The sequence below is a fragment of the Morchella importuna genome (assembly GCF_003444635.1).
Source record: "Morchella importuna strain M04M26 chromosome Unknown Morimp01GS035, whole genome shotgun sequence".
Classification (NCBI taxonomy): domain Eukaryota; kingdom Fungi; phylum Ascomycota; class Pezizomycetes; order Pezizales; family Morchellaceae; genus Morchella; species Morchella importuna.
In genome coordinates, this window is record NW_025763432.1 from 433,892 (window position 1) to 457,547 (window position 23,656).

General features: G+C 50.6%; 7 protein-coding genes across 7 annotated transcripts; 3 read left to right on the top strand and 4 right to left on the bottom strand.

Annotated features, from left to right (window-relative positions):
- Positions 1-420: 420 nt before the first annotated feature.
- LAJ45_09356 (uncharacterized protein) lies at positions 421-948 on the top strand (the record flags this gene model as incomplete). Its single annotated transcript, XM_046118899.1, has 1 exon — positions 421-948. One exon carries the CDS (start codon positions 421-423, stop codon positions 946-948), a length of 528 nt encoding a protein of 175 aa, XP_045967977.1.
- A 2,326-nt stretch (positions 949-3,274) lies between these two features.
- On the bottom strand, positions 3,275-3,904 carry LAJ45_09357 (uncharacterized protein; the record flags this gene model as incomplete). The annotated part of the gene is made up of 1 exon (XM_046118900.1): positions 3,275-3,904. The coding sequence occupies one exon, from the start codon at positions 3,902-3,904 to the stop codon at positions 3,275-3,277; it is 630 nt and encodes a 209-aa protein (XP_045967978.1).
- An 897-nt stretch (positions 3,905-4,801) lies between these two features.
- On the bottom strand, positions 4,802-5,713 carry LAJ45_09358 (uncharacterized protein; the record flags this gene model as incomplete). Its single annotated transcript, XM_046118901.1, has 1 exon — positions 4,802-5,713. The coding sequence occupies one exon, from the start codon at positions 5,711-5,713 to the stop codon at positions 4,802-4,804; it is 912 nt and encodes a 303-aa protein (XP_045967979.1).
- Positions 5,714-8,026: 2,313 nt separating this feature from the next.
- On the top strand, positions 8,027-8,520 carry LAJ45_09359 (uncharacterized protein; the record flags this gene model as incomplete). Its single annotated transcript, XM_046118902.1, has 2 exons — positions 8,027-8,120; positions 8,174-8,520. 2 exons carry the CDS (start codon positions 8,027-8,029, stop codon positions 8,518-8,520), a joined length of 441 nt encoding a protein of 146 aa, XP_045967980.1.
- Positions 8,521-9,068: 548 nt separating this feature from the next.
- LAJ45_09360 (uncharacterized protein) lies at positions 9,069-10,518 on the bottom strand (the record flags this gene model as incomplete). The annotated part of the gene is made up of 2 exons (XM_046118903.1): positions 9,069-10,271; positions 10,354-10,518. 2 exons carry the CDS (start codon positions 10,516-10,518, stop codon positions 9,069-9,071), a joined length of 1,368 nt encoding a protein of 455 aa, XP_045967981.1.
- A 535-nt stretch (positions 10,519-11,053) lies between these two features.
- Positions 11,054-14,127, top strand: LAJ45_09361 (uncharacterized protein; the record flags this gene model as incomplete). Its single annotated transcript, XM_046118904.1, has 4 exons — positions 11,054-11,213; positions 11,287-11,385; positions 11,458-11,488; positions 11,550-11,553. 4 exons carry the CDS (start codon positions 11,054-11,056, stop codon positions 11,551-11,553), a joined length of 294 nt encoding a protein of 97 aa, XP_045967982.1.
- Positions 14,128-22,046: 7,919 nt separating this feature from the next.
- LAJ45_09362 (uncharacterized protein) lies at positions 22,047-23,497 on the bottom strand (the record flags this gene model as incomplete). Its single annotated transcript, XM_046118905.1, has 4 exons — positions 22,047-22,082; positions 22,156-22,335; positions 22,389-23,144; positions 23,201-23,497. The coding sequence occupies 4 exons, from the start codon at positions 23,495-23,497 to the stop codon at positions 22,047-22,049; spliced, it is 1,269 nt and encodes a 422-aa protein (XP_045967983.1).
- Positions 23,498-23,656: the final 159 nt, after the last annotated feature.

Below are 23,656 nucleotides of genomic sequence, written 5' to 3' on the forward strand. Positions count from 1 at the left end.
TAGCCTCACAGATGTTACTGGATTATTATACTGGTTGTATCTCAAGGCCCTCAAAAACTGATGTTTCAGGGTGGTCAATAATGTCCATGATCAATGCTGGAGACACTATTCATGTATATCACGAGGTCAATGGTGGTGGTACAGATGAGAGAACGGCCTTCTCAGCTCTATGAGTCAAGGTTAGACATAGTGATAGAGGCACCTGATGATGGCGATACTATGCGGAGGTTGCAGATCCAGCATTCTATCCTCAAATCTCACCAGAGAGCGTAATGAGATTCTGTACTTAAGTACCTGTCGACATCTCTCCTCAGCAATCTCCTTCCACTCATCATCTACTCACCGCAATCACAACTCCACCAACCTCTACCTCGACCTAAGCACAACATATATAAACCCTACCTTAAATACAAACGCGAAATGGCCACCAACTCCTCCATCACCTCTCTCGCCTACCACGGCCCCACCTGCACGCACCTCGACGGAGTCTATAACACGGTCTGCCACGCCTCAACTCCGCAATCCTCCAAGCTCATCCACCTCCACACCCTCATGACCACCACCCCCTCCTGCACTCTCCACTACGACCCACTCGCCAACGACTCCGCGGACTACACTGGCTTCTGCGCCACATTCGAGACAGCCGTAGCCCGTGGCGAACATGATGTCGTAAAGTATCTTCTCAACGCAGGCGTGAACCCCGATATTTGTGCGACAGGCATGCCGCCGCTGCATCGGGCGATACGGAATCTGGATTCGAGGATGGTGGGATTGTTGGGGGAATCAGGGGCGGCACATATGAATATCAGATATGAAGGGATGACGCCGTTGAAATTGGTTGCGAGAATGAAGGCGCCGGATGAGGCGACGGAGCAGGAGAGGAAGATGTGGACGGAGAAGTTGACGGCGGTGAAGAGGTTTGTGGATTATTTTGTGGGGAGGATGTAGCTGTTGTTGTTTCGGTTTTTATCTAGGACTTGGCCTTAGTTCTCTGTACCTTCTTTGTAGTTTTTTGGCTAGGTGCTTAGGTTGAAATCGTTTTATAACTCAATGCAAACAATACTATCACACGAACGACCAATCGCGCACTCGGTTACCACGCAGACATTGAAAAATCTGTGACCTATAGAATAGATAACCCAGAACTCACCCAAACCCCTAATACCTTAGGGTCTGTACGCGGTATACGTAGGTGACCGCCCTCCTAGTAGAAACAGCTCGAAACATTAGTAGGCGCAAATCATGATCCATCACTCGTTAATAATCACAACTTCTCACTCGACGTCATTACTAGTGCCAAGACGCGCTATACAGCAAGAGGTATGATGACTGCAGAAACTAGATTTCGGGTGCCTTTGCTGGGTTGTCGGCCAGATGTAGTTCCGTTCGCAGGGAACCAGTGGATCCAAAACAGAATCAGTGGAAATCGGATGCCAAATAATTGCGTAAATAAGGATTGACTGAATTTAATTCTCTAGCTGAACATGTTCTGTTATGGCTCTAAGAATTGTCCTATAGATCTCAAAGATCTCAAACAACAAACTGTCCTTCCTTTTCACAGCTTTCTGAGCAGTTGTGAGTGCGTCGGTTCCGTGCCATTAGATTTAGTATCATGTAATAAAGTCCGGGATCGGTTAGGTACCTCGAGGGGGATTTTCATAATCTGATGAGTTCCCTGGCTTGGTAATTATCAATAGCTAGATTGAAGATCGTTTTGTATGAGTTTGGGTTCGGAAAAAACTATCACTACCCCCCAAACAAGCATCGCATTAAGTAGAACTATATGTGTCTTGGTTGTGTACGTTTTGGAATACAAATATTGATCTTTGTGCTTCAAAGCCCTGATATATATATATGAGTCCCAGATATGCTAGTTGACTTTATTTTACTCTTTCCGCCTCTTTGAATACAGCAATTAACCGTTGGCAAATTATTACCAATGAATTTGTAATCGAGGGCCCCTTTCTAATTAACATGCCAGCAGATATTTTTCATCATATTAATTCTTCCCGATTATAGATCTTACTAGTTGTTTGAGAACAAAAAACGAAAAGATATATATCGACGGTTGAGTTTGATTTCTAACCAGAGGGGGAAATAATTGTACGAAGAGGGTTCGAGTCTCAATAGCAACAAGCTAAAAAAAAAAAAAAAAAGTAAAGTTTTTATAATTTACTCCTCCAACATAATTATATGCGTAAAACGTTCGATATTATGATCAGCAACGTTTAAGCTATCCTGAAGATAATAATCGATTTTAATATTAACTAATTCCTGAGGGCACGAGGCATGACAGTATTTCAGTAGAGCTTGATTCATATAACGGTGAATATTTCCCCCGTTATAAAATCATTTCATATATATAGAGGGAATCCTCTCCGAGCATGTATATTGTATATTTTTTGGACAAGTGTAATACCAGATTATTCATGGGTTTGAAGTGGTATTATTTTCAACGGAAAAGGTCTAAAATGACACAGTTTTCGGTAGACGTGCTCTACAATAACACATGAATGCAAGATGACACAGCTGGTTGAGCAATGATAATATCGAAGGGTCAGGGTTCAAGTTCGATCTTCATCTTGGCACACTGCCAAGCTAGCTCAAGCATCACTTCAGGCACAGCATCTACTATGGGCGGGTGGTCTAGTGGATAGACTGCTCGTCAGGTGAGACACCGAGAGTACCCAGGATACAACCAATCACACATAAGATCCTGGGTTCAAACCAGGGGTGGGGGTAGCAGTCGCAAATGTCTAAATAAGTCGCTGCAGTACCTTTTGTAGTTTTATAGAACGCTTTGTTCCTTTCTTCTCTTTTTTTGCTTGTAGTGACAGCAAACTGTGTCTTTTTGCATCATGTGTTATTTCGGAGCACGTATACCGAAAACTGTGTCATTTTAGGCCTTTTCCGTATTTTCAATCATGAAGGACTGTGAAGTACAGCACCAGCAGAAAGAAAGAAACAAAAGGGTAAGAAATTTCCTTTAATTACAGGGTTTTGGTTTGCTACGTTAATGCTATTTATTCCTTATTTTGAGACATATTTGGTAGTGAATAAAGTATTTCCCAAAACTGGTTCCTTATACTTGATATTATGTATTATAGCGGGACTTCTTACAGTGAGGTACGACTGTACCTGAAATTATAGGTGTGTTGCATTAACTTAAATAATAACTACATCATCTGTAAGCTACATCAACTACTAAAACAAGATAATAAACAAAAACGACAACTACGACAACTGATTAAAAAAACCACACCAACACACCACTCTACGGCACCACCACCATCCCCGCCTCCGCAAACTCCCTCACCTCCCTCAACCGCTGCCACACCCCCGCCACCCACGCCCTATCATCCTCATCGTCCCCCTCCCCCTCACTCCCACTATCCTCCTCAAAGCTCGCAAGCAGCCACACGTCATGATGCAGCTCCACCAGCCTCGCCGGTAAAAACCTCTCCCCGCCCGTCCCCACACTCCACACCTCACTCCTTGGCAGCGCCGCCAGAGCCCGCGCCTTAAACCACACCCGCCGCTCCAGCGGCGTCATCTGGTCCTCGAAGCAGTCCAGCGTGTCGCCGTAGTCCCGCAGCACCTCGAGCCGCGAGACGAGCTCCGGTGCCTGGGCGCGGCAGTGCGTGGTACACGCTGCCAGCTGCTCCGCGGTCCGGCGGTTGGTGGGTGGGGTGGTGAGGCGTGCGGAGGCGGTGGAGAGCTCGTGGTGGAAGAGGAGCGAGTATTCGCTGCAGAGGAGGCGGGCTTCGGCGGTGGTCCAGGGGATGCGCGTGTTGGCGAGGAGCGTGAGGTAGTGGCCGACGTAGTCGTTGGTGGCGGTGATGCGGCAGTTGTTGCCGAGGAGGTAGGTGTAGATTGGTGCGAGGAGGGAGGTGGGGGCGGACATGGGTGGCTGGGTGGCTGGGGGGGGGGGTTAGTAATTTGGGGGTATATGGTTTATGTTAGCTGATAATGTATATGATTTACAGTCTTTTTGATAGTGCTATATTAACTGGCTTGATTTAGATATTTAGATTACTTAGATAGTTCCGAGTCCCGGGAAGGCCTTATATACAGTGCCCAATGAGCATCTCGATACTATCTGCCGTGGTAGGGAAATTATATTTTCAGCACTGTTTGACACCTGAATACTACGCTCGATCTATCCGTCAGTAACGACTCACAGCAGCGGCAGACACGTTTCTGGAGAATTTGCAGCCCGAAAAAAAAAACGTTAATTAGACTTCGAAAATACCCCACACTTCGGGATGAAGTTAGATGTTGGCGACGCAAATACAAAACAGGGCTTCGTATCCGCACAAAACTCAATTTTCGTAGCGTGGTGGAACCTTGCACTGGGAGGTTTAATAGAAACGTCATGAGGAACTTAGTATTCTGCAGCTTTTTGCCTGGTATGCGGTAGCTCGTGGGGGGTAGCGCTCTCTCTGCGATGTTACCTGTGGGGATTTGCTGTGGAGGAATATTGGCTTTTAGAATTGCTCGTCGGGTTCATAGTGATGGGTTCCATGGTCCCAGAGCTTACTGACCCAGTGGAGAAGTGGTGGGCCCTAAGAGTTCGAATATTACGAATATTTATGTTTAATTAGCATTTCTCGGGAACAGGATGTTGCAATTGGATGCTTCCAAGCTCCCATCACAGGTGCCAAGCCATGGAACACAAAAACACTACAAACTATCATTACCAGTCAACACCCTAATATACAAAACATTACCGAGTGGAGTCCACAACAAAAGAAAACCCCCTACACGCCTATATCCAGAAAACAGATACCCTCTACATAATCTACTTCCTCCTAACGCACAGCACCCCATGCCCAAACTCCACATCCACCACCCTCTCCCTCCACCCCTCCCCCTCCCACCCCGCCGCCTTCCTAATATCCGCAAACATATCCCCAATGACATCGCCACCCTCATTCCTCACCCCCCACTCATGCGCCGCGCTCCACGTCCTCGCATAACTCTCCACATCTCCCAGCTTCCACTTCAGACTCAACAGCGGCACCCCACGCTTCACCAGTCCCTCCGTCTCATCCACCTCATTCGCATACCCCAACTCCTTCAAATCCTCGGCGCCCCCCTCAACCTTCGGCTCATACTCCCAGCGCTCCACACCCTCCCACTCCGCGGCGGGCGGGTCCAGGAACCGCATCCGGCTCTGACACCTCGTGCGCCCCGGCTGCTGCCAGCACGGCCCCATCTTATCAACCCCATACGTGTACCGCGCAACCACCAGACTCGCCGCCGGAAACCCCGGAAACACAAAGTCCTTGTACGTCCACGCAGCCAAGGTCCCACCCGACCGCATCACCCGCGCCATCTCTGCCCAGAAGCGCGGCAGGTCGAACCAGTGCGCAGCCTGCGCGGAGACAACCATGTCGACGGATGCGTCGGGCAGGAAGGGGAGCGTCTCGGCGTCTGCGAGGTGGTACTCGATGTGTGGGTATTTGTCGGGCGGGGTGAGGGCGCGTGCGGACTCGAGCATGCCGGGGCTGGGGTCGACGCCGATGGCACGGGTAAAGTGGGCGCCGAGGGGGCGGGTGACGGTGCCGGGGCCACAGCCGAGGTCGAGGAGGGTGTTGGTGGGGCCGTGGTGGTAGGGGAGTAGGTGAGCGGTAAAGAGAGTTGTGGGATAGATGGGGCGGTGGTTGGCATAGGCTGCGTAGCCAAAGTTTTTCTTTGCGAAGGCTGCCATGGGCGGAGTGGGTGCGAGTGATGGTCTGTGACGCGGTGTGCGAGTGATAGGCGGTGAAGATGTGGTTGTGGGCCCACTTCACTTCTCGGTGCAAATGCGCCGTGTTATATACTTGGCAATTTCCTGTATGGCCGGCGGCGTGGGTGTGACTCTGGGAGGCGAATAGTCATCCACTTTGCTGCCCCGGTCCACGGGCGGGGGTCTGTCGGTTATCGGTTATTTTGCCGGGTCGTGTGCCGACAGCTGAGTGAAACCCAGAACCAGCGTTCAGCCCTCTGTAGAGTACAGAGAGTAGGGGTCCGAATTGTATCATTGCAGGTAAAGTGTAGAGACAGTACATGATATAGCCGTCTAGGCAAATGTCTAGATTAATTAGCAATTAATTGCAGTCGCTGTCAATACGAGCGTGGTTGCCGTATTCCGGGTATGGATGTAATATTCCTTGCAACTACCGTCTGTGACAACCAAACTTGGCGACTCAGACATTTCAGACAAAGTGAAGCGTATTCAGAGACAGTGAGTGACTCAACTCCAGGGCGCTGAATACTGTTCTGGGGTGTAGCTGATGCCATAATTGATCTTTTAGTAGAATTGAGATATAGATGAAGAGAGATTTTGAAAAACGACACCTTTGAGGGAATATTGAGCTTCAATGACCTCGGCCATCTAGATTTGGGTTCTAGTACGGATCCCATGTGCCCTGGATACAGCTCGTTTTATTTATTCTTCGAGAAGAAATGCAATCTCACATGATAGGAATGATGAAACTCGAGAATATTTGGTTTGATAACATGGTCGTTTCCAAAGACCTGTCACTCTGTAGCATTCCTCGACATTAGTTGTGGGATAGGTAACTCGGCATGCTGTAGAAAACCGTCTCAAAAGACACATTTGGTAGACTCCTTATGCTGAGAGATGAAATCTTGCGGTCTTTATAACGAAGACTTATCTCTGGGCCGGTAAATTGCTTTCAGGCTAGTCAGTAAGGAGCGCCGAATTCTCTTTGTGTCTGAGAACAGGTATCTTTGCAGGCTTGCTTTTGGTGCCGGTGATTCTGGCTTCCCCGCATCCAGGCAGAGACGGTATTATCTTGTAAGGTCCCTTGTAGTCGACAACGTCTTCCACTATTGATGTCTCTTGGGTGTCAATGATTGATATCGCTCCAGCAATCCGGTTCCATGAAAAATGCTAGTCCGGTTTCAGCTTTGTTTGGGGCTATTATTCCGCCAGTATGGACTGAGGTAGCCTTAAAAGAAAGAGATAGTCGGTATGATCGACCATCAGGATGAGTTATAAAGCAAAAGTGCATAGGATTACCGAGCCAAAATTGGCCTTTGTCCCATAACAACTTCTATTCCCACATTTCCCATATGGACTGTGGACACGCCGGCCGGCCTGATGGGAGGTATTCTATCTGCATATCTACTTGCAACCTCCCAGCGAAGGGTCCCTTAGCTCTTTGATAGAAACTCTATCTTCGAATTGAGAGTAGAACGTTGCGACGCGCCGAAGATGTGAGGCTGCAGCCATATTGATAGGTAATGTCATTAGAGACAAGGTCATCCGCCAAGCTAGTGCTTTTTCTTGCACTTATTGGCCTTAGCACTATAAAATCCATTCTTGGCAATCATATTCGCTCGCTGAATATTTTGGGTCATGGTCTCTCACTCGGTATTGATATTCGGCGCAGGAGGTGCTCATCAAAGCACTGCTGTACGCATCATTAGATTGGAGGGGAATTCATGATAGGGCAGACACGTACCTTTTAGAGCGGATATTTTTGCCTCATTATCTCCGCTGCCTATCTATCATGGCATATCAATCGGCTTGGTCCACTCTGCAAACGTCATCCCTGCGGTCCACTCCTCCCCGTGTAAAGAGATTTTTGGAGATTGTACACATGGCTGATGTGTCGGGTGGAGGAGGTGTGTGAAGAGTGTTTACAAGAGAGAATGAGTGATGCGGTGACGTGAGACGGAGCGCGATGAGGCCGGAGCATTTCTACTACATGTAGTACCCACCTAGCGCCTCCTGGTGAAGCCACACAGAATTCGACACCTATTAGACTGAATGCGATACATGTAGCTTAACTACATGTAATGATTTCTATCATGTCTTAGCTGATACACGCCCCGCCCACCCGTTCCTAAATACCTCGGCATGCCGGCGCGGCGCGACGGCCCTTGCATATGACATCACTGCACCTACACACAACCTCCAAAGCTCCACCTCAGAACTCCACCTAGCTCAAAGCACTTCCTCCAGCATCCACCAAACCCACCACCACCATCACCACAAAACCAAAAACACGAAATGCCGCCCACAAACGCCATCAAAACCTTCCTCTCCACCCCGCACTTCGCCGTCCTCGGCGCCGTCCCCGACCCCTCCCGCTACGGCCACAAAGGTACCCCCTCCCTCCCCCACAAAACCCACCAACAAACAAACTAACCCCCCCAGTCTTCGCCTGGTACCACGCCCACTCCCTTCCCGTCACCGGCATCCACCCGCGCACACCCACACTCACGCTCCCGCCCTCCACGACCCCCTACCCCACCCTCGCGTCGATCGCGGACCTGCCCGACCCGGCCAACACGGCGCTGTCGTTCATCACGCCACCGGCGGTGACGCTGGAGGTGCTGAAGGCCGCAAAGGGGCTGGGGGTGAGGGCGGTGTGGTTCCAGCCCGGCGCGGCGGACGTGGCATGTGTGGGCTTTGCGGAGGAGGCGGGGATGACGGTCGTGGCGGGGGGTAGGTGTGTTTTGGTGGATGGGGAGGAGGGGTTGAGGAGTGTGGGGAGGCTGTAGTATAGGGGTGCTGGGGGGTGGGTGTGGGTGTGTGGGGGGCGGTGATGTCGGGCTGGGGTTGGGTTGGGTGGAATTGGGCGTGGTAGTATATGTTCTGCGGATTCATACAACGCAGTAGTGAACTAATGATAGTATTGCAAGTAATAGTGTGGAACCAGCAGGATGTGGTGCTTCTTTCTGTGTCATTGTCTATTCCAAATAATCTTTATGAGTGATCCAAGCATTGCCTAGGACTAAAGTGTCAAATCAACACTGTGAGTCATAGGTATTAAGACCATTACAAGAGCGAGCTATATACGTGGTTGTGCCCAGTTAAGCATATATGTTAGTTTTGAGATGATATAGAGTGAGGTTGCGCCACCGACCCAATCACCATCATCATCCTCATCTCCCTGCATCCGGACGTTCAAAACAAAAGACCCTCAGACTCCAGATAGCGAGGCCTTAACTACCAACAGCCTGAAAACGCCCAAATGAATAAAATCTAATTACACCCGCTATGGTAAGCAAAACTACATAGGTTACATAAAGTAGCACCCCCTTCATCATCAATCCACCTCCTCCTCACTCTCAACCTGCACTTTCTTCACCTTCCTCCCCTTCTTCATAGGCATAGGCTTCGGCTTCGGCTCCCTCCTCGCCTCGTTCCTCCTCCCCTCCTCCCTCCTTTCCGCCTCCCTCCTCGCCTCCTCCCTCCTCCACTCCGCTTCCCTCCTCTCATCATCCAGCCTCCTCGCCTCCTCCAGCCTCCTCGCCTCCTCCGCCCTCCTCGGATCCTCCCTCCCCCCATCTCTCACAAACTCCACATCCCCCACCTCACAAAACAGCACCACCGGCTCCGCCACCCACCGCAGCGTCTCCCCACCGACCCCCAACCCCCCCTCCGACGACGGCCAGTCCTCCAACGCCATCCTCAGCGCCCCCGGCCGCACAGCCAACTCCCGAAACGAGCTCGTCATCCGCAGAAACCCCTGCCGCCGCACCATGTTCGTGATCGCCGATGCCGCCTTGTTCATGAACGCGCCCACATCCAGCCCGCCCGGCTGCGAGGGCACAACCTGCAGCGTGATCTCGCGGAACTGCACGTGCATCAGTCGGCCGGGCTTGTACGAGGGTGCGAACCGGCACCACAGCGAGATGTCGAAGCCGAACTCGGGCGGCTTGAGGAACGACTCGGTGCGTGTTAGCGGGCGGAAGCCACGCGGGGGGGCCCCCGCTAGTGCTGGCGGCTGCTGCGGCTGCGCTTTCGTCCGCCGTGGGTTTGTGCTTGTGGGGGCGGGGACGAGCTCGGGGGCGGTGCGGGTGGTCTCGGGGGTGTAGAAGACCTCTGGCGCTGTTGTGCGTGCTGTGTCGGGTGTTGGCGGCATTGGTGCTGCTGGGGGTGCTGGGGGTGGCGGGAGCGGTGGGAGCTTGTGGGCGCGGGCCGGGGAGGCGTCGACGCTGACGCGGGTGGTCTCGGGGGTTGTGGGCGTGGATTTCGGGGTGAGGTATTGCGTCCAGGAGGTTTGTGAGCGCTTCTGCTTTTCTTCTGTGGCTGCTGCGGGGGGTGTGGTGGGGGCGGGGGCGGGGCAGTCGCCGGGGAGGATGAGGAGGCGCTTGCCGCGGAGGTGTGGGATGAGGTCGGGCCAGAGGGTGGGGCGGAGGAGGGACATGGTCATGTAGGGGTCCATGGTGTAGATGAGGGGCTGCACTGCGTCTTTGTCGTCGCCGAGGCCGGGGTGGAGGTCGTTTTTTATGACGGAGAGGAATTCCTAGTGGTGTTGGTTAGCGGGTATGGGTGATTGGGTGTGGGGCTAGTGGCAGATGGGGGTCTGTGAAGATTGGACTACTTACGGCATATGTGCCTATGCGTGATATGGGTAGCAGCACGAGCACGGGATCGGCACTGTGCTTGAGGATGTAGACGTCCAGGACATCAATGTCGCCGATGCCGCGGTTGCTGCGGCTGCTCGTGTAGTCTGAGAATGGGGTTGCAGAGCCCGTGGGCGAGGAGGTCATTGTAGTGTTTTTTTCTTCTTTCTTTCTTGATAGTGGGTGGTGTGAGTTGTGAGTTGTGAGTTGCGAGTTGTGAGTGGTGAGGATCGAGGTCGATGGATGAGTGAGGATGGCTAGCTATGACGCAGTGGTGAGAGGTGGGATGGAGCTCTTATCTAATACTGGAACTGTGCAAGGGTCTGGTGAGGCTTAAAAGCTTGGCGGGGGGTGTTGTTTTTTGGGGGACAGGGATTGGAGGTGGCCTGGGTGGGTAAATTGAGATTGGGATTTGGGATCGGGATGGGATTTGCAGATAGAGGTGAAGTGGTGTTTTGAATAAGTATGTGGATGGGCTTTATTTATAATCATGTCTTGAGTGCCCTTACTTCAATATATACATCCTCTGCACACGAGATTGATATCGAACCACTACATGTATTGTTGTAGGTGCCCAGTACCGTACATACAGTACTGGACGAATTGAAGCTCATGATGGCTAAAATCCGGATTTCAAAACTTAATTGCCAGCACTATAACTGCCTGCCCAAATCTACTGACAATGCTGTCTGTCAAAGTGTTAAACCAGCACTGCTACAGCCCCGCGTCTTCATCGTCGCAGTACGTACCAAGAGTCTCAAACCCGAATGCTAGTCCGCCCCGCACCACGCACGCTAACCCTTCTCGGACGGTTATTAATACCCGGAGTGGAGTGCTTGGCGGTAAGGACCCTTCCTGCTTAACGCAACGCAGACCCTTCTTCTTACAGCTTAAGCCGGCCGGTTATTACAATAGGCTCTACTGCTCTGCTTCAGTGCCACTGCCCTGCTTCAGTGCTACTGCTCTGCTGCCTTGGGACAGCTATCGTATCTGCTATCTATCTGTTATCTGTCCGTTTCCTCTACTCTACCTGAGTTAGAGAAGAGTGGAGCTTGAAGCTTCACAAACAAGAAAAACAAACCATAGCCATCACATCTAGCTCATCTCGCTTACTCCCGTCCGTTCCATTCCATTCCCCACACTCCAATCCCATCTAGCCCTCTAAAGCTCACCAATAGGTAAGCCCAACTACCACCAACCACCACAGCCATGCTCACCACCGCCATCCCCCGCCGCACCCTCACCACCACCACTGCCGCCCGATCACAGACAAGAAGCTTCAACTTTCTCCCCTTCTGCAACCACTACCCGCGGCCACGGCGGCTGAGCGATGCCGAGCGGCTGCTGGTGCTGCTGCAGCGGCAGAGGATGGCGATGAGGTGGAGGTGGGAGTGGGAGTGGGCGGGGGCAGGGGCGGAGAAGGGGAGGAGGTGGGAGTGGGAGGGGGCGGGGAGGGGGTGGGTGTGGGTGCAGGGGGGAGGTAATGGTGGTGAGGAGGTTTGTGGCTCCTGGGTTGTTTTTTTGGTGTTGTTTGAGTTGGAAGGTGTGCTGACCTTGGGGGCGGGGGAGTGTAGTATGATATTGATCTGATTACGTTGAGGAAGGTGCCGAGGCGCGCGGAGGGGGTTGTGGAGGCGCGGGGGGAGACGGGGGAGAAGGTTGAGAAGGGGTCTGGGAAGGAGAAGGAGAAGGAGAAGGAGAAGGAGAAGGAGAGGAGGGAGAAGGAGAAGGCCGAGAAGGAGAAGGCGAAGGCGGAGAAAGAGAGGGCCGAGAAAGAGAAAGCGAAGGCGGAGAAAGAGAGGGCTGAGAAAGAGAAGGAGAAAGCAGAGAAAGAAAGAAAAGAGAAAGAGCGAGAGAAGGCCGAGAAGGAAAGAAAGGAAAAAGAAAAGGCTGAGAAGGAGAGGGCTGAGAAGGAGAAGGCAGAGAAGGAGAGGAAAGGGGAAGAAAAAGCCGAGAAAGAAAAGGCTGAGAAGGAGAAGAAGGAAAAGGAGAAAGAGAAAGAGAGAGAGAAGGAAAAGAAAGAGAAGGAAAAGAAGGAAAAGAAGGGAAAGGAGAAGGAGGAAAAAGAGAAGGCGAAAGAGAAGGAATCGAAGCCGTCGTCTGCAAAGGGTATGTCCCCAACCAGCTCATATACTAGCACTGATACACAGTATCCTGGAGACGACAGAAGATCAATTGGAATCTGATTTGATAACCGCCCGTTTACTTTGTTATCAGATCAGATGGCTATTGATCGTTTTGCCCTCTCGTAATTGAGATTCAGTACTAACTAGGCCGTAACCCCAAACAGACAGCAGCCCTATAGACCTCCCCGTCAAAGGTGCTACCAAAGCCAACACATCCGAGATCCTCGCAAAAATAATCAAAGAGCAGACCGACCAACTGCAAAAGATGACTCCCCCACCGCTGCCCGAGAAGCCGACTGGTCGGAAAGAAGTCACAACTCCAGCACCCGATCAGGCCACCGCCGAAGTGGCCAAACCCAAGTCCCAGGCAAGCTCTGTAGCTCAAGATACCAAGGTTGATGACTTAACAAAAGTAGCAAAGGAGACACCCTCGTCTTCACCAACATCTACAAAAACAGACAACATCACCACGTCGCCAACAACCGGGACCATACCAGCTACAGCAGTCCCTAAGAATGAACAGGCGACAGTGACGCCTCCAATAAGAAAATATCTATTTAGATCCGTTAGTCCCACCCCCGGCAAAGACCCCAAGGAGGCGCAGGAGTCGCCTGATGCAGATATCGACCATCTCCTCCCGTCCGATATACGAGCCGCTGCTGGAATACCGGTGAACGCCGAATCAAAAGCCGAGCCCAAAGACGAGAAGGCCAAACAGCCCACCACTACCACCACACAGGCCGACACCAATATTCCACCGCAAAAGAAGCCCCGCGAGAGCCCCGAGGAGCTCCGGAAACGGATGCGCCGCATCGCAGACAGCCTCGACCTGGGCCCCATTGAGAAATTCATACCCTCGAAAGACCACCAGGACCACCACGACTACGAATGGTCCGGCACCGAGAATGTCTCCACCGAAGACGTCCTCAAACACCCCTCACCGCCAGCCACTGAACCACTCCCAAAACCAACGCCCCCCACCTCAGGCCCAACACCACTGATCGAGCCCGTAGTCCCGATCATGCCGTTCACCGAGCCGCCCACCCTCCCCCCGCAGCCTCCCCCCACTCCAACCCCCACCCCCACCGCTCCTACCCCGCCCCCCACACCCAAAAACTACTACATCCTCGTCCGAAACCCCGACACGGGCGCCATGCACTTCACACCCCTCCCCCACTCCCTCATCAGCGACTTCCCCACTCTCTCGCGCGAGAGCACGGCCTTTGACGCCATGCGGCGCCTCACCAACCCCGAGGCGTTCCTACCGCTGTGGCGCGTGCTGCAGCATGGCGGCTTCAAGGTCGTGGGGGGCGAGAGGGACTGTCTGGTTGTGATGGTGGACCGGGAGGGGAGTAGGATTAAGTATGGGGAGGTTTTGAAGGAGGTGCGGGGGCTGGTGTCGCCGGCGGAGCGGGTGGCGAGGGGGGCGTGGGAGAGGAGAAGGAGGGAGGAGAAGGAGGAGGTGAAGCTTAAGGCGGCGGAGGAGGAGAAGGTGGAGGAGGAGAAGGTGGAGGAGGTGGTGAGGGAGGTGGTGAGGGAGAAGAGGCCGAAGAGGAAGATCTTTTGGTCGGCGGTGTGGGTGGCGGCTTGTACGGGGGCTGTGACGGTGGGGTTGGAGACGTATTTGTGATTGGTGTGTGGTGGGGGGTGGGGGGGGTGTTGGGCGGTTTGGTGGGTTTGTATAGTAGTTGTGTATTTGTGTGGGGTATCTCCGCTTCTTGTTTATTATGCTGCTGTGGTGAGCTTTTGAGCTGGGCTTGGTTGGTTGGTTGCTTTGTTTCATAGGTACACAAATTGCATTCTGATTGAGGCAGAAAAGAAGTGGCTACATGTAGCTACGTAGGGATGTGTCAATATATTTCGTGTGGTCTGTACGTCTGAAATGATTTGGGCATGGGCTGTGGTGGTTTAGGTTTAGTTTTTATGCGCACAGGGTATGGTGCGATGATGTGAAGACGAGTCTCAATATTGCTCATGGGGTTGTAGGGTACTCGCCAGTACTAAGTAAGAAGAGCTATGTAGACGAGGTGACATACCGCCAAAGCTTTAGACACTCGATTCAAAAAGTTTATGTTGCTGATTTTACGTATTCTTAAAAAAGAACGAGTGATTGGCTATGACGCGATCTCAACCACGCACGCCAAATTCTATCTACGAACCATAAAGTATTTACCGCATCAGATCATCTATTGTCCTATGTGGATACCTCCGACTTTTCTCTTTAACTTCATTACCCCCCACGCACCTGTCTTTAATACCCCTTCGATCACAGTCCCCCACTCACGTCGTCCCACATGTGCACCCTCACCGCATGCCCCTAGCTAGCATACACGCCCTCCTAACGTACCTATACACCCTCTCGTCCTGCACGCCCTCATGGGCTTAGATGCATCCACACTAGATATCGGCCAGGACAGGAGCTGGTATGTTGTTGCAGACACAGAAACCCGTACCTGATCTCCTGGCGAGCCGGAAATGATCAATCCGCCGGTTTCGGGGAAGTAAACCTAGCCCTAGCACTCTGATATTCTTGCCTAGTACAGAAGACGGGATGAACTATTCTACTAGTGTGGTTTGAGATGTGTGCCGATGATGTCAGCAGGGAGATAGGATCGAGGAGGCCACGGGGGCGGGCCATGAGGAGCTCTCTTTGAGGTTCGTTATCCTTGGCACTTTAGTGGTGTCTTTTTATCGACTTTGTGTTTCTCATCCCATCCACACCTTGCAATGACTCTTTTACCACCAGCGCCCATCTTATTATCATCTCGCCAAGGCCGGGCGTTTACTGGATCTTTCTCATTCATCTCATGTTCATCTGCTTCTTGATACACTTTGACTACACCGGTTGACGGATTGGTAGACCACCTATCTGGCGGGACGAGGAGAAACGACAATCCGTCAACGGCCTCCAGAGCCGTGATACCTCTACCCGAGGCAAGGGCAAATCTGCTTTTTGCAAACATCAGTTTGTGCATGTGTCTTTCTGGACATTATCTTTCGTCCTGAGCAGGACAGATGGGACGCATATACCGCTTATCCCCTCCGTTCTTGGCTGCTAGCCGTGGGACGAAACATCAGTAACCCGGTGATTACCTTTTAAACGGGAAGGTCGATCTTCTTCGTCCCTTCTGGCTACATAAACTCAATCTTATAGGATGACATAAAAGGCCGGGCCTAAAGAGGCACGCTGCTCATTTGAGGAACCGTAACGGCCGGGGCGGGGTGTTTGCGGCTGGGGAGTGGCAGGCAAGAGATAGTTCATGGCCCATGGTCTCGACCATGAAGAGGTCTCTCAAGTTTGGCAAGGTCTGGGTAGGCGCCAGTTACTATACACCATGCGCCATGCGCTATACGCCACAAACCATACACGCTGGGTGATGATTACCCGCACAGGTGCATGTGGCCCAGGCCCCCGACGTAGTGGGTGCCTAATGGCCTTCAATATCCCTGGAATCATAATCGTAGCTACAGGCATACCATATGACTTTTAGGTTTAACTTTACGGTTCATATTCAGCTTGGTCGCCATATGGGGGATAGGCTTTCTAAGCCGGTGAAAAGAGGACTCATCAATGATGACTGATTAGTATGATCATCCGTGCCTTATGGATTCAGTTCTTACCACCAAGGGATTCTTGCAAATGTCTGTTATCAAGAGAGTCAGCTGGATATGGATTAAAGAGCTCTAAACGACCAGGTTGATGGTGTTGTATATGCTGTGTCTAGCAGCATAGTATGGCTTCCGGATAGCTACTTAGCTGAAATCCGATATATGCTATGGCCCCGCGTCGACGGGACTCTTGGAAACAAATCTTATCGCACAGGCACTAGCGTGGTACGTGCCTCCATTCCCACGTTTGCGCAAGTCTCCCAGATACTAGTGTACCAGGATCGAGGGACTATCGATCGTACCGGATGGATTGCGCCACACCTCGTGGTGCGGTTTGCTCATGGATTCCTGGCCCAAGGCATCGAAGTGACAGAGGAAGTTATATCCCAAAAAGGGAATAACGAATCCGGATAGTTAATCGGCGAACTTCCTGGGTCTAATAGAAGCCCCATTGGCCTGTAATGTTGAAAGCCAGATATTTGTTTGTGTCACCTAATATTTATAAGTTCCGATATCAAGCATCTATCGGGGGCGGGAATGGGAAGAATGGTCACGAAAGATCCCAAAGAGGGAATTTTTTGCATCACCTTAAACGAAATTCACGATGTTTAGGGCGATAATAATGCAAGAGGCACGATCAGGTACGGTCAAAAATGTAAAGTGTCCAATTCCTGTAAGTAAAAGCGCCAATCCACCTAAGAAAATACCCCAACGCCAAGATTGTCTAACCCCAAACCATAGGAAAAAAGAGGAAGGAAATTAAACTATTTATACAAAGATGTAAAGAAGAAGAAGAAGAAGAAGAAGAAGAAATATACAATCCAACCAATCCAGAAAAAACGCCCCGGCCCCAAATGACAATTATCTACAGTACCCATAGTCCACCGCCCAGACCTCTGTTTTACAAGCCAAGCTTGCTAGAAATATCCAATCCCCCTCTAATTCTGAAAACTCTTTGCCGTTTGAGCTGACTTGTAATGTTTCTCGAGATGCAAGCGAATGGCCTGGCCAGCTCAATTGTGGGCTAATCGTGTTGCGCAATGATTGTAGCGACAGTTCTCGTCCGCATGCTCAAATGAAGAGGCATGGTCTTTGCAGACTAGCATATGATGGTGGAGGAGGAGCCGGAATATCGGCCGGTGGAGGTGAAGGAGGGAGCATCACAGCAAGATGGTTTCCATAGCTGTATGAAGCGCTAACAGTAGTACTTTGAACAGGAGATTCTGGTCCACTCGAGACGGAGGATGAGGAACGACTGCGGTTTCCACCACGGAAGACATTGGAGAGGGAGCGAGTGAGGGACGGCATCTTTGACATTGAAGGGTATATTGTTTGTTGTGTTTAAAGCGGTTTTTATTTGGCTTTAGCTGTAACGAACGATTGATACTGATCTGGTGGATGGAGTGGGGGAAAACAGATGCAGGCTCGTCAATTCATATAGACTTTCACTCGTTACATTAATTGATCGATTTCGTTGGGCTGTGCGGCTCGGTAGAGCTGCGCCGTAATGTCTAGCAGGGGTGCGTGCCCACAACGGGTCAGTATGGATTAAATATTCATGCGCGCATCACTAATGGTTAGTGCTCTACCGGTACCAACTTTAATCATCTTAATTGGGAAGTTGCTCTAATGTTGTGCCCCACAGCCTCGTTACCGAAATCTTATTAACATGGTGGTCAATATGGGTGGGGTGATGTGATGGTCAAATATCACACCCGGTCACTAGCTAAGGCATAGAAGGACAGTCAGTCAGTCACTCTATGGGAATGAAAAGTTGGAGTAATTAATTTATGATTTATTGATGGTGCAATAGTGCATACCGGTGTCTGAACCAGTTCAGTACACACATATTATTCTCCTGCGAAAGAAGATTTTTATCCCTGCCTGTGTATCGATAGGTAGGGCGTGCAGAATTAAGCTCATGGCGCCTGAAGAGTTTCCCGGGCCCCAAAGCATTTTCACGGAGTTTGTGAGAACAGTACTCTAGAGTAAAGCAAACAGGCGCGCTTGTCTAGGATGCAATGGAATAGTTAGCCAAATCCAGCCTTTTGGAAGGCTATGGCGTGCAATCCTCATTTTGGAAATTGTACTAATCGACTAGTACTTCATCCAAGCCGACGAGAAATTAAGAAATCTAAAAGTAAGACATCGAAAATCCTTCTCAACATGCGATTCTGCCATGGGAAACAGAGCTCAAGTATCGAAAAGATTGTTGGTAATAATACTAAAAATACATTTCTACTTCTAGTTACACCCCCCTCCCTGGTCAATAAATTTGGTCGCATATATATCCCTGCAGCCCTGTCTGCGGATAATGCCTCAGGTGCCTTACCGATCGATGGCAGTCAGTGCGAGTCTTGTAATTCCGGATTGAGCCTATGGTCATCCCTCTTAATTACTTGATTGGCCTGTCTTACTAAAAGGGTCAGCACATGAAGAAAACGCTGCGGACTCTGCTCCGTTGGGTATCACGACAAGATGATATGAGACCGACGTTCGAGTAAGAGGATCACGTTGGGGGCGGGCATGGAGTAACTCACGCGGATATTATGGTAGGACTAATCTCAACGAAAACATCATCCCCGACCCTAACCCAAGGGCTGAAAATCTCACCAAACAGAGAGCACACATTCCAGTCCACCGTCTGAATCAGTTCCTCCTCCGGTCGCAAAACCAAATTGTGGCCGCAAATGCGGCTTACAAGGACACCACCGCATATTGATAGCTTATTATCTTATGCAGCCGGATAAACCATTCGATTGGCTTCGCCGCCCTGCGCCGGTGATGGGTTCGGCGGCAATGTGCGGCGCAATGAAAGTCCGGATGGAGAGATGGACATGCTGTAATCGATAACGATTGTGCAGCGTCGTTTCAGAGTTCATGCGGTTGTGCATGATGATTGCCGCAAGACCAAAACATTTGAAGTTAAGGTTTGAATTAGTTTCTTACATAGATACTTATGCAGCGTGATGCAGATATTATGCGAGCAATGCTCATTGGTCTCTGGGCTACGGGGAGATAAGCGGACATCTGAGTACAGGGAAAATGAGACATTTGACGTAAACAATTAGTTGCCTGAAAGATGATTGACTCTCTTCGCCCGGTAGGTTTTTTATTTTTTCTAGCGAATGAACAGTGCACAAATTAACTACGGTGACCCCATGTTTCAGTTGACCACGGTTCAAGGTTGCACTTTTTTCCCCGCGATCAATGATATGCATATGTATGCATGCAGCACCATCCAAAATTAGTAGAGAGGCTGTGTTGTTTCAGAACAGAATATCTGTACGAGCAAACAGTGTTTATTTCAACGTCCCCGAAAAAACCTCGATGGGGATGCGTATCAGGGAAAAATCTAGAAGGTTGAGTCCGCTACAGGATACATAGGCGAGAATTCTGCATGTCCGGGCCACACACGTGAGTTTGCAAACGTACCGGATCACTGAAACGGTAGATTTTCGACCTCTATCTGAAACGTTTACTTACCCCCATGTGTTCTATTCACCTTCTATGTACGCCCTATTCTTGTCTCTGCCGTATAGTTACTTACATGTACTTATACGTACCCGTATAGCTACAAGTAGGATCGCGATGCTTCCCATGTTATCGTGTAGTGTACCAAGGAAGTACCTATCCGGCACTCTCCAATGCGTGCTATGCCAGCGCAATACATCCTAGGAACTGTAAACCGTATGTAGTAGGTTCAATATATCTCAAGCTCCCCACCCTCCCCCCCACCCCCACAAACCTGTATAGCTTCCACCTCACGAATATATCTAATCTTAGAAGGAAGATCGATCGAACTCCTATAATATATAGCAAACCCCAACCCTAATCCCACTCCGCCCCAAATCCTCTACAGGAATAACCCCCCTCCCCCTCCATCTCCCCCCACTCTCGTTAGTTATACCCCACCCCACCACCCCACCCACCCAAATATATCCGTGCAAAACCACGGTACAGGATCCCACATGGTTGCCGGATCCCGAATGGTGGGGTGGTTACGGACACAAACGTGGTATTCTAAGCTATAAACGTTAACACTGGAGCTAGCCTCAGAATATCGGAGAGGAGCGTTGATGTTTCAAGATATTGAGCCAGGTGGTTGTCGCTTCTACGTAGGTAGCTGGCCTGGCACGGTACATTTAGTTATGTCTTTACTCATCAGCACGTTACCGGAGCTGGTTCCCTTCTGTAATGCGTGTGGGTTAGCTAGATTGGAGGGTGGGGTGATATTGGACACGTCGATGTACTACCACTACCTCACCTCCTCCTTCCCCTCGTACTACTTGTCCGAGACGACGGATGCTACAGGTTGTCGGTAGCGGTCTGGCCAGGTGGTCCGGCTGGGTTTCTGTGGTGCGGAGAATAGGCGTCGGAAAGTAAAGGACAGGCCTCCTCAACCCGGCTGGCCGGAAGCTCGTCATGAGCTGTGCCGCTGTGTGGGCATGGAAGTTGTCATCTACCCTACTGCTGATTGCGTTTGTGATGCAGTGCCACATCCCCGACAGCTCGAGTGAAAGCGGTCGGTTGACTGACTTGTACGGTTCATCTCTACGCTGCTATAGATGGATGTGGCCGAGTGAAAGTGCTCTTTCCAGAGCTATCGTGCTGAAGGTCTAGGGAATCTTCGAGGGCCATCGCGCACTCCGGGTGTTGGGAATATATAATTTAGCTAGTCGGGAGCACATGTAGGTTTATACGCCAGCATTAGTGGACGACCGAACTTATTACAGCCCGCGCGCAAGGACTGGATAGTAGGAACCCTGCTCTATCCATACCTAATCCGGCCTGGTCCGAGCTCTACGACGTCACTAGAAGCGAAGAATGAAACTCAACACAAATACCATAGCTTTAGCCATTAGCTTTGTAGGGTCAGATATATTTTTTCTAACCAGCAATAGGCAGAACCATTTACAAAGCCTCTGGCCGGGCAGGCGGTCCTGACACGGCTGCTTCGGACCAGTCGTGGCTGAATAAATGGAATCTCTGACCGAATAACATCTATGAGATTCGGTCGGAGGGCCCCCCAAGACTACATTCCGAGTAGATTTTAAGAGTTTGTTGGACTGAATTCATCGCGGCCGAGGCTTTGTGGGGCAAGAGGGGCTGTTGTATCGAAGTGTTCTGGCTATGCATATTCGATATCAAACTTGCACGTTAGTAAGTACTCGAGTCCGAGAGCGTGTTAATGAATATTTTAGCTTATTCCAAACCCGCTCTAAAAGGGAGAAAAGAGCTCAGCGATTTGGAACATGACTTTGAGAAGGTAGTCAGCGGGTTTGGGGGCACGGGTCTAGACATCGAGTGATACTTCATGATTCTATCTTTTATTTTTTATTTTTGTTTCATTCATTGGTGTACGGTCTGGAAACAAGTGAATAGGCATTATGCTGAAGCTAAACGTATAATGAGGTGTTGTAAGTGTATACATCCTCGACAAATTTATCGTTATCACTACACAGAGGAGCAAACTCGCCCCGCCCTCAAGCTTGGAATACTTACAAGCAGCATATGTATAGACTAATTTTGCGTTGACTCAAGACTTAATTTGACGCTTCTGGTTTAAACACCAGGTCTTGGTAGCCCATTTCTTGGTCTACATGGTTTTGTCCCGGTCTATCACAACCACCGAAATACGAACGGACGAAACGCCCTGGATTTCTTGGCCTTCTCAAACAGAATCTTTTGGGGTCCCGTGGGAAGTTGGATATCAAATATTTTTTCTCTCTTGTGACAAGATACACTAGTACGACGAGTAACAGTTACGGATAACAAACCATCGCGGCGGCTTGGCCGGTATCTAGTAAAGAGCTGAATAATCTTTTCTCTATTGCGCAATAGCACCTCTAAACATAAATAGCTCAACAAAAAAAACCTGAATTCAGTCATAATATCTCACTCGATCATGGGTTAGGGTTCGATCCCTTTCCCATCCATCTATGCACACGGCAATCCCAACTGAGTCACATTAACCTACACACGCACGCAATCATCAGTCTAACCGTCCTCATGTAATGGCAGTGTTCGTAATGACAGGAGATCTTACATTAGAGCAAGTATAAACCGCGGCCTTGCCACTGGGCGGCGTGACCGTGATGTTCTCGGCATATATTTTGCTGCACACCGTTGGCGAAGAGCACACTACAGTACCAGCGGTAGGATCATATTTCGATGATGTGGTTCCGTAGAAGTTCTTGAAATAGATGTCCGAGATGGTAAGTTCGCTCTATTGCTATGGTTAGTTTCTTGTACTGTAGTAGGGAGGGAGGGGGAGCGTACAGGGTACAGTTCGCATAGAGTCTTGTTCTTCTGTCCGTAGCACTGCGTGACCTGGATGGCATAATCGTTCTTGTGGTTTCCAAATGTATCATACGTCACATTCTTCACATGGCCCCTCCCACCACCGCCCTGCAGGTCACCACTCAGCGCCGACTGCGTCCCAGGCCACACTTTGATGCGCGCGCCGTCCGACGCAGAGGTCATGCTGATGTTATACACGTATATATCCTCTACAATATCATACTCACCCGGATACTGACCCAGCGACCCGACACTAATGCCGTGGGACCCCGTGCAGTCTAGCCCCTGCACCACGATGTCGGTGCTATTCGGCTTAAACGAGACGCAGTCGTCGCCATTGTTGATTACGCTGTTCTGGATCGTGATGGCCGAGGAGCGATACGTGTCCCAGCCGTCCGTATTCTTGGCTGGATTGGCGTTATTTGTGCCGCCGGAGATGGAGATGTGGTCGTAGACGACGTCGGTGGAGTTTACGATAATGTTGAACCACTGCGGGGAGAAGCGCATGTTGATGTTGCTGACGCTGCCGCCGGTCAAGCCGACGATACCGAGAAGGATCGGGCGCAGAATGTAGATGTCCTTGGCGTACTTGTCATACCATACTTGGCCGTTGCCGTTGAGCGTGCCGCCGCCGTAGATGTTGACGTCCTCGCCGCCAATCTGCCAGAATGTGGTGGCATTCTGGAAGGTAAGGTAGAAGGCATTGGCGTTCCAGTAGTCGGTATCGTTTGAGAACTGGGGTACTGTTAATGTTACTTTCTTATTAGGGTCGCGGAGGGATGCAGTCTTACAAGGATAGTCCCCTGGATGTCGAGGTCAACGTGGGAGAGGAAGGTTAAATCCAAGGCTGTCCCGATGGTGTAAGTTTTGTTTGGCGAGAAGACAATAGTGCCGCCATTGTTGCAGGAGTGTGCGGCGGCGAGAATAGAGGCGGCGGAATCCGTCTCGCCGCTGGGGACTGTACAGATCTTTGACGTACGTGGAGTGGAGGTGTAACGGGGCTTTTTGGGGTGTTTGGGGTAGGGAGTTACTGTTATTGCCAGAATGCTAGGGAGGAACAGTAGGGGAGTGAGTATTGTGAGCTTCATCGTGAAGGTAATGTTCCTGCGGGCAGGTATTTGATCCGTGACTCTAGGAAGAGCTCTCTCATTATGAGACGCATTGGAGGGGTGTTGCTAGGTATTTTATAGTGCTCTCCCCTTTAGTTCCTGGCCCGATACACTACAGAGATATATTAAAGATATATT